The 15,288-nt window shown below is 40.5% G+C and overlaps 1 protein-coding gene across 8 annotated transcripts in view; it reads right to left on the bottom strand.

Annotated features, from left to right (window-relative positions):
* The window catches only part of LOC142396643 (dedicator of cytokinesis protein 9), a 75,910-nt gene that overhangs the window by 18,689 nt on the left and 41,933 nt on the right, over window positions 1-15,288 (bottom strand). For all 8 annotated transcript variants that reach the window (XM_075479607.1, XM_075479606.1, XM_075479609.1 and 5 more), the window contains exons 6-30: window positions 14,273-14,368; window positions 13,135-13,269; window positions 9,974-10,148; window positions 9,189-9,241; window positions 8,391-8,465; window positions 8,161-8,301; window positions 7,105-7,317; window positions 6,886-7,008; window positions 6,450-6,532; window positions 5,588-5,710; window positions 5,253-5,332; window positions 4,939-5,126; window positions 4,636-4,701; window positions 4,454-4,546; window positions 4,220-4,343; window positions 4,010-4,128; window positions 3,586-3,672; window positions 3,381-3,470; window positions 1,723-1,838; window positions 1,282-1,351; window positions 1,058-1,183; window positions 874-945; window positions 498-644; window positions 307-390; window positions 46-157 (exon numbers count right to left, since the gene is read on the bottom strand). In XM_075479607.1, the coding sequence (XP_075335722.1) occupies window positions 46-157; window positions 307-390; window positions 498-644; window positions 874-945; window positions 1,058-1,183; window positions 1,282-1,351; window positions 1,723-1,838; window positions 3,381-3,470; window positions 3,586-3,672; window positions 4,010-4,128; window positions 4,220-4,343; window positions 4,454-4,546; window positions 4,636-4,701; window positions 4,939-5,126; window positions 5,253-5,332; window positions 5,588-5,710; window positions 6,450-6,532; window positions 6,886-7,008; window positions 7,105-7,317; window positions 8,161-8,301; window positions 8,391-8,465; window positions 9,189-9,241; window positions 9,974-10,148; window positions 13,135-13,269; window positions 14,273-14,368 (2,791 nt within the window). The remainder of the gene's footprint in view (window positions 1-45; window positions 158-306; window positions 391-497; window positions 645-873; window positions 946-1,057; window positions 1,184-1,281; window positions 1,352-1,722; window positions 1,839-3,380; window positions 3,471-3,585; window positions 3,673-4,009; window positions 4,129-4,219; window positions 4,344-4,453; window positions 4,547-4,635; window positions 4,702-4,938; window positions 5,127-5,252; window positions 5,333-5,587; window positions 5,711-6,449; window positions 6,533-6,885; window positions 7,009-7,104; window positions 7,318-8,160; window positions 8,302-8,390; window positions 8,466-9,188; window positions 9,242-9,973; window positions 10,149-13,134; window positions 13,270-14,272; window positions 14,369-15,288) is intronic.

The raw sequence follows: 15,288 nt of genomic DNA, 5'->3' as shown, positions 1-15,288 counted from the left end.
GCAAAACTAAGCTGTCATTAAGCTATATGAATTTGTTTTCCTCACCTTGAAATCTCAATATCCTCCCCTTTCCAAATGGCATGGGCAGGTTTAGGGGCACATAGTGTTCGTGGTTGCACACAACACGCAGGAACTCAAACTTAAACTCGCAAAGCGTCTGCATTTAGAAACAAGAGAGGCATCATTGATGCAACACAAGCCATCACCAGGGTGATCAGAATTCTTTTTAAAAGTTACATGTGTACATACAAGCCGTCATGCGACTTGTTTCTGTGAAGGTTATTTGCTTCAGTGTAATCAGCGTACCTTTGGGTCTCCTGGCATAAAGGAGTTGATATAGTTGTTGATCTGCTTGAACATAAAGCCTCGGTCCATCAGGTTGAAGCAGCGCTGCAGAATTAAGGGGAAAGTCCATTCCATCATTATTTTAAGCAAACATGTTATAAACAGTATAAAGTGTAGATCAATCAGTCCGAGTGAGCAAATGTGTATCTCACCTTGATGAAGACTGCGAGGCTGTGGTTGGCGTTCCGGGCAGCATCCAGGTTGTCCTTATACTTCTGAGTGATGTGCGGCATCATCATGTTGACCAGAGTCTCCACAGTGTGATGGAAGGATGCTGAAAAGCGCTGATTCCTGGACAGCTGAAGGGCACAGTACTACTGTTGGTGCAAATGATCTCACACTCCAGTTTACAAGATAAGTCTGGCAAGAGTTGTAATATGTTCCTAGTGTAAAAGAAATCCTTTAAAAATATATTTTTTTAATATTTTTTAATGAAGCATGCATTACTGAGTTTACCTGCTCAGATTCTGCCAATTGCCTGAACAGCAGACGGAGACTGAGTCAAAGGGACATTTTGGGCAAACTTACCTTCACTTTACAGCTTTCAATCAGGTACTGAACCATGGACTTGACTAAGGCCTCAAAGAAGTACCAGGAGTACTGCAGGGCGGGCAAACATCAGTCAAAAATCAATAAAGATGAAGCTCATGTCAGATCTGATTACAGACAGTGAATTCATTAAAAAAAAAAAAAAAAAGTATAAAGGTGTTACCTTGAGCAGCTTGTTGCTTGTCAGGAAGTCAGTGGAAGGTTTCAGGATTGCAGTCATAGCTTTCGCCAACTCTTCATGCACTGTTCGGTTGGTGGTAGATGTGTGCGGCTCAGTCTTGAACACAAACTGCCCGCAAAGACATACGTGTTGGTTTTCATTTCAAAGATTAAATTTAGTTATAATGAAACACAAACGTCGTTGTGATGTCGTCACGGAAGATTTACCTTCACATAAGAGCGAAGGTAGTGCTCCAAGCCTTCTTCGTGGCATTGGGCTACAACGTGAATCATGACTCTGATGGAAAGCAATGGCAGAGGAAGGCAAGAATGAGGACATTATTCTGAATTTGTGACAGTTTGTGCGCACAAACTCTGCTCCTGCAATCGTACTGAAAGGTGTGTCAGATCGTAGGCAGTTCTGTTCAACAAACCAAATCATCCAGCACTGCCAGCCTCTTTAACCTACAGCAGCATGTAGTTTGTTTTTGCATTACAAAGTAATTGTGATTCAATGGCACATAATCACCAAAAACCTGATCAAAATCACAATTAAAAACTGACATACATACACAGTGATAACACTGAAATGCGATTTTACGTTAAAATCCATGAGATTGCTTGAATTCTAAGATGTTGACAGTTAAATGAAATTTCAGGGACACTTGCCTGGTGACGTTTACTGCCACGTCCTCTTGTGAGGCACTGGTCAGGACCCTAAACAGCTGATTGAGGATGGTTGGCAAGAACTTGATCATCACATGACTCTCCATGGCATGCAGACTCTGAGGGGCAAAACGTAAGTGATATGTGTTTCTGAAGAGAACGATCACATCATGTAAAATGCGGGATGCAAGCAAGATTGACAAAATGCTTTGGGAGAAGCCTAATTTCATAACAACAACAGATGACAAGAGTGAAGAGCACCGTATCTCCAACTCTATCCTCAAGCGACTGGAAATTGCTGGAGCGCAGATACTTGTACATCACTGTGTGTGTGTGTGTGTATGTACAGGAAACTAACAGAAGCCTGCCAAGTCATTTGGCGAGTTACCATCCGCTACAGCTGACCTGCTGTGTGACCCTCATGCTATTGTTTGTATTCCTTGCTGTGTTTACATTCGAACCCAAGAGATGCACTGGAGCAAATGCTGGATTCTGTGTCAATGTTCACCGAGGGAGGAGTAAACCAAGATTCCCAAAACTGAGACCGAGAGAGAGAAAAAGTAACAACAAAGCTTCCAGTGCCAAAGAAAAAAAATGGAACTGTGCCAACCAGGCGAGGACCTGTGGTGGATTTACTGGCATCAGTTGAACCTCTACAGGTAAATAAATTCTGTACAAATAACAGAGCAACAAATTAAACACAAACTGCCCGGAATAACACGCTGTTGGCGAGCAAAAAAAGAACACTCCTTCCTTTCCATCTGATTCGGTATCAGCCAAGTTTGGCCGTTTGTGGTTTCATGGTGCATATGAGCTAAGGTTTGCTTGCGAGTTATTGCAGAAGGATAAATGCGGAGAGATGTAATACCTTTCTTTGTAGGTATTTAGTTGCAGTTGTCATTGTGTTCAAACTTAATTCCCCATCCTTTTTTTTTTCAAATGCGTTTGACAGTGCACTCAATTACACGGTGGATGCAAACATGGTGGATTGTGGTGCAATTATGACTCAGGGTAGCATTTAAAGTTTCTCTGGCTTTATTGCCACAGCGAGCAGATTAATTTAACAACATGACAGCGGCAAAGCCTCTAGTGTACACACATTGGACACATTGGAAACAAAGGCAATGCTTTAACAATGCCGGTGGGTGTGTGTGTGTCTCTGTGTGTGTGTGTGTGTGTGTGTTTTGTACTTGCAACCTGGGAGGTGATGATGCTGTGGAGAAACTGCAGTGCTGAGTGTGAAGTAAGATGAATAATGTTTTGGCTAACAGCTGTTGTGTGACACTGTCCTTACGACTGTGCATTTACATGAAGCATTTAGGAGCATCAGGAGATTGTAGCTCCATCCAAACAACCACAAATAATAATAATATGCCTGTAGAAAATAGTGCAATGAAATGTGGGCACAGTTGTAAATAGAACAGCTCTTGCCATTTATAACTAGGTTACTGCTGGTTATGTCAAAGCCAGTGATTAATACAAGCAGAGTTTCTCTTGGATTATTTAGTGTCCGTCTCTGTAAGCATCTGCTCTCTGACTGTTAACTGCAGCAACACACGCACACACACTCCCCCTGAATGGACACTGCACTATCATGTATAAAATCATATGTTTAATTTCAGTAGGATATTTACTCTCATATCTCAGAAGGACTGGTTTACCTTCAGGTATTTGACCAGTTCTCCTCCTGATAACTGGGTTGCTGACTCCATGCTCTGACAGTGATGAAAGAAATTGTGTAAATGTTGATCCTGGAACACACAAAGCACATGAGTTTATTCCATGAAATGTTATTGCTGCCAAGAGAAACAATTCAGGGATGACAGGATGCAGAGGAATTAGTGCGTTTAGACATCTAAAACTTACCTGAGTGTAGACGGTGGACACAAGGTGAGTGGACACCTTAAATAAGGGCTTGCCTCCATCAACCCATTTAACCTCAGGAACCAAATGCTGTAACATGACAAAAAGCAACAGTTCTCGTTTCATCAGTATATTTAATCCGTCATACTTTTGTCATTTGTGTTTTGCTCTCCAAAGTGCTGCTGTAATCGTACTGTGTGTTCACAAGACTGTATAAACTCTCCCTATGAGTACCAGTGTCGCATTTAGCAACGCATTTCATCTCACACCCAGACAATGTCTGAAAGGTGTTCGGGAAAAGGAGGTCTGCAACACTAAATGACCCTCCAATGCTTAGTTTGGACGAGGCATTTTGTATAGATCAATAATATCAGCACTTGAACTTTGAACAGAAGAAGCCAGCTGTCACAATCAAACCACACTCTACCTTGCTGGCTCCCTCCTGACAGCTGAGGTATCCAGCAGGCAGGTTAGCAGCAACAGGGACGAGACTCTCATTCATGACCACCCGGCCATCCTTCAGCAAGGGGAGCCAGGCATAACCCACTGAGAGCAGACACAGGCGAGAACACAGTCAGCAAAGAGCCTTAAACACACAGAGACTTCACGTGCGAGATATTTAGAGTCTGCGTTCCACCTTGAGTCTCAATCAGGTCTCTTTTCTTGGTGCTGGCCTTGCTGTTGCTATCACAGCTCACATGGTAGAAGGTGAAGAGCAGATGGTGTTTCTCATGGAGCTGCGTTGGCAACTCAATCTTAAACTACGAGCACAAGTAAACACTCTGTCATTGTCATTTTTTTTAAAGCAAGTGACACAGCCTTATATGCATGGCAGTCATGAGCATTTCTAAAGATAAGACACATGTCTTACTTCGTCGTAGAATTCAGGGTTGTGCTGGTGATGCAATACTGAGGTGAAGGCATTTTTGGTAAACAACGGTCCTCCAGGTCGCCCATAGATGCACTGTGGATTGACAAAAATAGTTTTTTAGTTCTGCTGAGTGGTGAGTCTTTCCTCTGGGGATTTTCTGGATGCTTCCAGCACAGAATTACCTTTAGTGAAACGGCCTCTTCATCATCCGAGTCTCTGAACTCAATACAGACAGCTATATTTCTAGCCTGAGAACAGATACAACAAGCAAAGTTGAACCAGTTAGCAACAACATGAGAGAAAAGTGCTGCAGCTTCGGATCCACAGAAAACCATCTGCAGAAAAAAGTTGGTGGAAAATCTGTGAGCAATTCCACTTCTAAAGGGATACTTTTATATTACACATGGAGAACAAAGAAAGTCGACTTCCCACAGCTGTGTCAATAAAGCCATTAAATGAAACTGCATAATAAATTATGATGACACCTTTGCAAATGACTTTTGGCTGTCGTATTTCAAAAGCTTCGGGTAGACGTAGAGGTGATTGTTGTAGATGGTGAAAGGCTGAGAACATTTGGCAATGCACGGCACAAACTCCTCCACTTCGTAGAAGATGTTGGTCTTCTCATTGACATCAAACTGCTTCACAGGAATGTAGGATGAGGTAACACAATCTATATACCGAAGCAGGAGAGAGGGAGACCAAATAAACAGCCTGCAGACAATGTGACCAGTCTGTCTGAGCAGAAACAGCTTTCATCTCTTCTGCTGGCTTCAGGCAGTGGACTTAGAGGGCTTACTTGTCAAGTCAGGGGCTACATTGTCAATGGTAACATCGAGGTTTCCCAGAATTACAGGCAGCTTTGCCATTTTCTCTGGCCTGAGGAAAAGAAAATAAATTCAAGTTAAGGATCTGTTATCGTCGACCAAAGACTGAATAAGAAACAGGCTGTTTGTCTAAAAATGCACAAAGAATATACGAGTACATTAACAGATGTGGTTAAAGATCTTATTTTCTAAGACAGAGCCACATTTTTCCAAAGCACAACCTATAGGCAGATATTTTCTGTCCAGAACATCTGCAAGATCACTCAGAGATTTTATAGCAGAGTGCACTCATAGCAACATTACTAACTTTCTGAAATCAGCCAGCAGTTTGAGCATGTCGTCATTGGACAGTTTGTTGCTGTCCTGCCTGTACAGAGGTGAGAAGCGAGCACTTTTGTCAAGTGTTCCTGAGGCATCTTTGAACAGAGTTCTGCAAGAAAACAACAGAGAAATCAGGATTTGTAGCTTCTGTCCTGAAAACACTAACTGTGCATTCCTGTTTGTATGGGTAAATGTTTTTAGATGACTACGTTTCACCAGGCAGGGCAAGCATTAATACTAATAGCTTTTAATTTCCAGAATTCATTCACACATCAAAATGTGATAAGATCAATGACAAAATCCTCAGCCCAGGGAGATGCTGTCAAATGTGTTTTGTCAACATATATCTTCAAAATTTTTATAAAACTGAGAAATTCTTCACATTTGAGGAAGTTGGACACACATATTGTTATCATTTCACTCAATGAATGAGTAGCTGAGAAGACAGCATTGTTTAAAGAAGACCTGGTAGTTATAAGTATTCAAAAATATATGATATACATTATATAGTCATATATGGAATTCAGTTCCATATGCAAAATGAGAGCTGTAATGAACTGTCATTTTGTTCAGATTTGAATCATTATGCATATATAGTACAGAAAAAATAGAAGTTTAGAATATTATAAAGCAAACCTTTTCCACCTCACCCCTCAGTGTTGCTTTAATGCAATGCAATCATTATAACTTATTGTAATTATTTGTATCATTCCAGAAGGACTGCACCATATACTGTTTGCGACCTTATTGTGAAAGTAAACAAAACTTTGGGGAAAAAAAAAATAAAAAAATAGAATGCAAAACAGGCCGCACAGATGAAATCTAATGTCTTACAAAAGATGGAGTACCTTGCTGCCCAGGCAAAAGGCATCTTGTACTGGCCCAGTCGACTACATGCCAACTTGGCATTTTTCAGGACCTTCTGTGCCACCTAGTGGAAAAGAAAAACATTGAGACTTCAACTTGAGCACAAACACACACTTGCTGAACTTGCAGCCCTGTCAGAGTACTCAGCTAGCTGCTAATCTCTACACAGGCACACACACATTTACATACAAACACACACTCCGACCAAGTGTGTTTGCCTGATTAACAACTAGCTGGCTTGTTCCCTTCAGGGTGCAGGTCCACATCTGTGCAGCCAAAGTCGATACTTTTTTTGAGTGTCAGTGCAAACTGGTCAGCAGTTGCAAACAGGGAAGAATAGCAGAGTATAATGTAGAATAATGTGCTGGAATCTGCTGAGTCTGGAGGTACACGTTGCCACGTGAGCAGGCTCTGTACCTTGGTGGAGTCAGAATTCTTCATGTATGGTTCAGCACAGTGGTTGATTCCGCCCTGAAGCACCTTCTCAATGCGAGCCACCAGGAAGATATCCGGATGTGGGCATGTTACTGAGAACACTCCCTGTAGGCATAACGCAAATGTTAGATTTACATATGTTTTAGTAGATTTAAAGAGTTGCATTTAAGAAATGCTGTTGTTTTTTTACTTCTTCTTCACCTCTCTGGGATACTGCAAGGCTGCCTCCGCAACTCCACGGATCAATCGTTGTCCCTCAGGACCGGCGTCGCCCCCTCCGTTCACATACTGACTGCTGTTATTGGGCACCATGCCCCGTACAGACGGGTGGTTCAAGTCAACATGGAAGTCGGAGGAGATTTTTCTGCCATTCTGGATGTCGAACAGCGACAGGGTGACATAGAATGGCTCCACCTAGAGAAAGAGCAATTCTGAATGTGACTAATGATCTTCATACTCGCTTAGATAAGTGCGTTAGATATATAAACGTGAACTTTTATGACACTTTTTCAGCCAGTAAGCTTAAATAGAACACAGTAAAGCAGTGAAACTCTCATTACACTGAGCAATAACTATTAATATATACATATATATAATATTACAATAATATTTTGCATTGCAACTACTTGTAGGACATCATGGGTAAAGTGAGAAAAAATAACTTACATAGACTGTTAGTAAGGTAGCATGCAGATTGTTATGTAGCAGTCATCTACTTGTATTTAACATAAATACCTGAAGTTAAAGTAATATCAATAACCTGATTGAGCATCAGTACATAAAATGTATTTTCCCAAACACATAAAAAAAAATCTTTCACTTTTCATGGTGCTGATGATGCACTGATTCAATACATCAGATCTGGCACCATAGTACCTTATATAAACACAGTTTTAACATAGAGAACTGGTATCGACTGATGTCTCATAATAAAAATCAATGGGGTACTGTGGAGGGAGTAGGGGGAACACACTTCAAAATGTCTGCTTTGCAAGAGTGTGGAAAGAGAACATGTGGACGTTTTAGTAGACAGTCTCTGCTGGGAGGGACAGCAGGACATCAGACTTCATTACAAAGACTGTTTGCCATTTCTGAGCCAGTAGCCTGGTTGCTATGCCAACAGGAGTCCTTCAGCTACTCTGTAATGAGAGAGTCCATCCGGTTGCTGTAACAAACCATCTCATCCGCTTTAAGTGAGCCGGGCAATGATATATCTGTTATTCGGAGGCTTTGGTGGCCAGAGGAAGACAGCCTTACGTTTGTTGTTGGTCCCTCCTCGTTCTCGGCCACACAGCTTTGCAGATTAAACGAGAGGTTGTTGCAGTTCACCAGGACACGCTTGCCAAACTTCTCCTCAAACTGCTTCACATCTGGCTCTATTCCTGAGAAGTCAAGTTTCTACAAACAGCACATTTAAAGGTAATAGATTTCATTAGCGAGTGTCGTATTGTAAAAAGTGAACTTCATTGTGTGTTATGTCGAATTACCTGCGTGTCTGGGTCCAGGGTGAACAGCTTCAATCTCGTCTCGTTCTTCATCCTTGACTCTATGTCTCTTGTGCTCTAAAGATGGAGAAAGGCACTTTCTAAGTCTGAGTTTCATTCTCATTTGGTTTTATCATTAGATTCTTTTTATTTCGCACCCAACTGGAAGTGAAGCTTCATACTTTAAGAATGAATAGTGCTGGGCAGACAGGCTCAGTGGTAACTCAGGTGGTGCCAGCATTGATTTCAGTGGAGCACACGGCAACCTGTCAAACTGTTTTCCACCATCACTTTCAATATAGATATGTCTTTACTGTAATATACTAAGTGCTATAACAGCATGAGAACTTTTCCTCTAAAACTCTACACCTCAAAGCTTTTTCAACCTGCAAGTCTTCACCTAGTTAATCATTTTACCGACCATTTTTTCATCCACTAAAATCTTTGGAACTCTCATCACTTTCGTCAAGTTGTCAGCTTTATTCCCCACTGGATAAGTTATAGATGGTGCTGGATGCATGTCTAAAGGCCTGATATTTAGTTTGCAGATTTAGATTTTGGATGCAACTCATACTCTGACGGGAAAATACATATTACAAATAATCCTGAAAGACCAAAAGGCCAGTATTTAACGTCAGATTAGATCTACAACAACGAATGACTCACTGAGAAATTAGGTGTGTAATTCTTCTCTCTAAATTGACACCACATGTTTGTGGCTTCTTTAGTTTCTCTTAACAGGAACAGAAATGTAGGAGTGCACAGAATAAATGATTGTCCAGTTTAGAAAGGATGACCTACCTGAAAGCTGTCCATGCTGCCAGAGGAACTGTCTAACTTTCCAAGATCATCATCTTTAAGAAAATAACAAGTCATAAGATGCAGGGCAAAGACATACAAAATGAAAACAAAATCATGGCATTGTAAAACCCTTTCAATCATTTTCTGTCATGATAAAGATCAGTAAACAGCAATTCAACTGTGAAGGCATCAATTGGAATATTTTTTTTTTTACTCGAAGTCTCCCAGGAAAATTTCATGAAAGCTCCCAGATATTCTCGAGCAGAAAGATTAGTGGAGCATTTTACTCAAAGAAAATTAGCCTTGCTCCTTTACTTCTAAGCCTCATATGAGACAGGAGGTGAGCATTAAAAGCCTGGGTGGTCTGGTATGACATATCACACTAGTCTACTGAGCTAGAACTAGGGAGTGACTGTATCTAAAAAAAAAAAATTAAAAAAACATCAGCTACACAAAGCATCCAAGAGAAATTATACTGATAATTATCTGTGGATTTACTAGTTTTAATAACATCTATTTATCTAATTTTAGAGATACCACACATCAATCTATTCCTTATTGCTTATTGGTGTATTTAGATAAAGAAAAGATCTCGACCAAACTAAAACAATGATATTATTCATGACTTTTGGATAGTGTGTTGTATACAAAATATGGCTTTCAATTATTAAAAAATTTAATGTTTTCTGGTGAAATATATCTTCTTTTCAATAAATTGTGTAATATTTTAACTGAATGGAAAATAGTGCTCAGTATAACATGAGAAGGCATAGACAGACACACACCATCAGGAAGGTCTCCATTTCTCTTCTCTTGCATTGCGATCTCAAAGCTGGTGTGCAAGATCTTATTGAGCGTGTTGATCCAGTCCTCCATCTCTGTTTCACTGTCTGCTGCCAGCAGGTAGGTGCTCTTGTCCTGCATCTTCAGCTCAAAAGCAAACCTCCGAACCTTGTTGTTCTGTGGCGACGAGACAGAGAACTGCCTTAAACACCAGTCAACCGAAACAAACAGCAACTTAAAAGAAAACTAAATTCTGAACAAAGACAACTTGTTACTGGGAAGAAAGAATACCCTTGTATCCGACTCTGTAAGATGGACTGACTGAGGAATGTTTTATCTCCCACTCCAAAGCAAACACAGACCCACTGTCCAGCCAGCAGAAGGCAGAAGGTGTTTAGTTTTATGATTTAAATCAGAGTTTGCCTCATTTTAATTCCACCCTCGACCTCACTGGGCTGCATTGGCTGTTTAAGCTTCTGAAAACACAGATCTAGTAACATTCAAATCTCTCCCGAAAAAAAATATTAACAAAATTAATTCAAAACGTTTTTTAGCTGCAAAAATACACAATAGGTGAGTCATTCTTGGAGAGATCTCATCTGCAGATTGAATTTTGCAGGCGCTGTAAACAAATGGAAACAAAATGAGTTGAGGAATCCAATATGGTTGGCAGGACTGTAGCAGAGACTTTCTGAAGTAGGATGGAGCAGCAGAAATTGAGGTAAATCAGTGGTGCCAAAAATATGACCTCAATCAGCAATGAAGAGTGAAGTCATTGCTCCATTTAAGCTTTTGTGTTACCCTTTTACAGTCCATTCAAAACTGATTGAAACATTCACAACTGAACCAGCTGCATTTTGTCTGTGACACAGCAACTCATTTGAGGTCTGATCCTCAATATGGATTCAAATTAAATATTCAATTGGTGTTTCTTAATATGTGTCATTAATATCAGCATCTGGGAGATTGTAAATCTGTGGTTTTCCTCTGTAGCTTACAAACAGTATAGAAACAGTAGAGTGGGAGTGACGGGGAGGGAGAGTCAGTATCTGCAGGCTGGCTTAGTAAACATTGTGAGCGGTGTTTAGGACAGAAATACAACTGGTGTCTTAAAAAAAAACCAGACTTAATCATCAGCATCGTGATAGGTGGGAGGACTTGGGTCACTTTTCTAGACAACACAGCAGCACACATTTTGAGACAAATGGAATGGGCCGCCTTGAAAGTTATTTTTACAGCGTCGTTTCCAATGCGGTGTAGAATGGGAGAGGACAAAAGAGAAAACTTCTGGTTGATCAAATGACAGAAGTCTTCGCATTTTTGAGCTCCTTGTTAGTTTACGAGGATTGCTGACCACTTAATTAATATAGGACAAATGCCACAAAAAAGCAGCACTTTGAGGCTCAGTATGAGGTCACTTCACGTGTAATCCCAGCTGCACCATGAACATCTGCAGTTCTACTCATGGAACAGCTTCTTCTGCTAGAGTTTAAGTCACACAAGTGTATTTTTAGAAAGAGCAGAAGGGCTGGTGAGTTTCTAAAATCTGATGGAAAATATGACCCGGGGACACGTGACTTTTAGATCCCTTCATTTAAGGCATATCCTACTTAAAAAAAAGTTATCACAAGAATCTGGGGGAAAGAAGAACAACCAACAAAGTTTGACTGGCTATTGAAGAGCTCTTCTTTGTGGGTCAGTAGTCATATGCTATTTTTACACCAAAAGCAACATGTTTAAACATGTATTCTTAAATGTGGGTGGAAAAGCTAAATCAAGCCAGAACTACCTCCCAGGAGACATGCCTGAAGCTACACTGTATTCTATAGGCTGTGTTGGGCCACTGTTTCTGATAATCATGACTTTTTGTGATAACTGGGCTATTTTTATAATTTTTGACTGGACTGAGGGGGTTAATCCTTCTCAGCAGGACAGAGAAAGAGCTGCCAGTTATCTCGGAGAAAAGTAAAGTCCAGAAATCATTATCTTTAATCTTTTTTTTTTTTTTAATGTCTTTGGTCTGTTTCAGAGCCTGCCAATGAAATGTCAGTAAATGTGTGTTTCTGGAATGGAAAATGGAGCTATGCCCACTTTGCAGCCTCAGATGTTGCACCATCGGTGAATATAAGCTGTTGTGTCCATGTTGTGTTCCAAATTATGCCGATCAGATCCGTAACATACTTGGTGTCGTCAGTATCAGAGCCAGATTGTGGGTTTGCTAAATGAGGGCTTTCTTCGAAAAAAAATGAAAAATAGGAAGCGGTGCTATATCCTGAAGCCCTGACCGTAGCTCCCTCATTGAAGATTAGCATGTGCATGCGATTGTTATGTTCCCATCAATGCCAATTGGAGCCGAAGCCAATAAATACCTGCAGCCATCTGGTGCTGGACTGAATGTCGATCAAACACTTTCTCAATATACTCAAAAGCCAGATGTTAGCGGGTGTTAACAGGTCTGTGCTCTTGTCTAATCTGGGAGGAAAAACAGACAATTTGTTTGTACGAAAACTGCGCGTTTTGGGAGCTCAGCAAACTCGAGGGACACTGATACAAACCTCCAAACATCTTGAAGCATTCAAACAAAATGCAAACCTAATCACCCTGATTAATGTCAGCTGGGTCCCTCACAGGTAAAAATCCAGTTCTTTTCATCCATTGAGATGATAGACAGATGATAATGCACCCGGGAAGTCTTAAACTGACAATCAGATGTCAGCTCTTGGCATTGATTATGAGGCCAGAGGAAAGCACTCGGAAGTGAGACCTCGGCATTCACCTTGTTACAACGTCTGAGCGTCAGCAGAAAAACGCAGCCTTGGGGAGGAGAGAGCTCAGGTTTCAAGGAATGAAGAGGAGAGGGTTTCACAGATACTTTTCAGCAGCAGTCCAGAATTGTAAGAGCAAATATTCCACCTCGTGTTTTAAACGACATGAGAAACACATCTATAGAACAACGAATAGGAAGTTGCTTTGTCTGTATTTTCAGTTTGTTCTTGGTGAATTGCATTTCATCTTCCATCAGGTACCAGGCTACATCATCAGCAAACAAGTCACCAGCAGGGATATCCTGTTTGGCAAAGCTTGTAATGGGCCATTTCGGTTCAATGAGCTTTAACAATCATTGTCTTCGTGCCAGAGATAACTGGAATAAACTCAAGCGTACCTGAACCACACCCATACAGGAGTCCAGGAAAATGGTTCCTTTGGGCTCTTTGGAGATCTTCTCGTCCTTGTAGAAGTTTAAGTTGTATGAGCCATCCCCGAGCTGGGTTAAATGGAAATACCTCCTCTTGAATGACTGAAATGATGACAAGAAAAAACACCATAGTGTCAACCACTGGAAATGAAAAAGTAACAATTAGGTAGAAACAATTTAAAGTTGTCCACATCCTCTGTGTATTATAGCTTAAACCCAGGGCTCTTACTATGCAGTTACAGTGAAACAGATATAAACTGTTCACAGTAATATATTAATGCACTGGCTTAGTCTGAAATTAAGTGAGAATACATGGCCTATCATTTGTTTGTGAGCAACTACAATATATACAACGAGGAACAATGACATGGCTTTGATAGCTGGAGAGTCTAGTTATGAGATTTACTCTAAAATTAGATTCACTGTTTGCCAAATATTTCAAGTTTGTCCTATTTAAGTATTGAACATTGTGTGCATGAGAACCTTTCAGAATGGTAATGATTGCACAAGATGTTAGTCAGACCCTCAGGGGTAAATGAAGGAGACAGTCTTAGGGCTTTTAAAAAGAAGAAGAAGTGTATTTTGGTTGCAAAACGAGTAAAAATTATTTTTGTCTTTGGTGAACAGTAGAACCGTAGTATGAGCAGGACAACGTGCTTTGAAACGTCCATTATCAGGAATTAGTGAACTCTGCAGAGGCAGCCCATTGCCTCCATGTCCTCTTTTTAATTCCCAATAATGGACACCCTGCAAGGCATTATCTCTTATGTAAAAAACTGCATTCCAAGCTTTGAAAAGCTTTTCCTAGAAGACTGTTAACAGCACAGATGATATCATATTTGGATCTGGATAAAAAAAAAAAGAACAAGATGGACAACTGCACAGTCTCCTACTAATATGTTACAGACAAGAAACCAGAAAACCCTCCCAAGACTTATATATAAGACTTACACAAGCTATTTCTCTCACAGAATATATATCTTTAAAAAAAATCATAAATCAATGAATCCTCCTGAATGACAAAGAAAGGTAGAGGCAGCACACATTTGGCATCTTTGTTAAAAAAAAAAGTCAGTTCTTAGTCTGCTTATCACTGCTTTCTCACCCTCATGGTCACGCTGATGGCACTGTTCATGTTTCCTTTGTACAACCAGCCATGTTTGGAAATCCCGCCTTTCTGGGATCCCAAGGAGGCTGTATCCTGTGGGAGACAAAGTCAAAAGCTCAGACAATCTAAAACACACAACAATGGAAAAAGCGGGCCTCTTAGCAAGCCTTAAAATCTGTGGTTTTCATAAAAGGTTGAAAAAATAGCTCCGTCATGTGCATCTGTTGTTGTCGGTTGACAACCACATTGCTGATAAAAAAAAAAAAGTGAAACAACTGAGATCAGGAGTCCAAGCAAACTCAGTGACCTTTAAAAAAAAACAAAACATTCTGATTAGGACATCCCATGTCAAAACTATAAAATACATTCATATGTTAAAAAACATTCTCAAATTTAGCTTTAAAAAGACGCAACGAGATTTAATTTGAACATTTTTGCAGTGAAGCACCATAAGAATAATATCATGTCACCAATTAGTGCATCCTGCCTTAGCCTTGCCTTGCTGTGCAAAAAGCTTTTGATCTTGTGGTTTGAGATGACACAGAGCCCGATGCTGTGCAGGGCTGTCTCAGTCCAAACAAGCAGTCAGAAGAACATAAAACAAACTACAGCTCTTAAACTAAATAAATATGTCGATCTTCAGAGCTGCGCTACGACACGTGAATACCAGCTATCTAACACTCCTAACATGGGTAAAGGCATGAGATCACGCCTTTCACATATGACAAAACATAAAGCTACCATGACCCAGCCCCTCTCGTGATCTGTAAAAATAAACCAATTAGGAGTGTAACGATAGAGGAACAGATGGGGACAAACTGTACAGCCCAGTCCTGCTTTACGTCAACCATGCATGTAAAAAAGACGCATCTTTTTTGCAGTTGGGACTTCTCTCCTTTGAAAGACCACAGTAAAAAACAAACAATAATATTCTTGACAAGTCTACACACTGTGAGAAGACCAAATGGCCTTTCAAGATGTCCTTTTCCTGGTCCAGTTTCACTCTTTCTTTT

The sequence above is a fragment of the Odontesthes bonariensis genome, chromosome 12, assembly GCF_027942865.1.
Source record: "Odontesthes bonariensis isolate fOdoBon6 chromosome 12, fOdoBon6.hap1, whole genome shotgun sequence".
NCBI lineage: Eukaryota > Metazoa > Chordata > Actinopteri > Atheriniformes > Atherinopsidae > Odontesthes > Odontesthes bonariensis.
The sequence above is the reverse complement of the archived record's forward strand: the minus strand, read 5'-3'. Positions and strand labels throughout refer to the sequence as shown.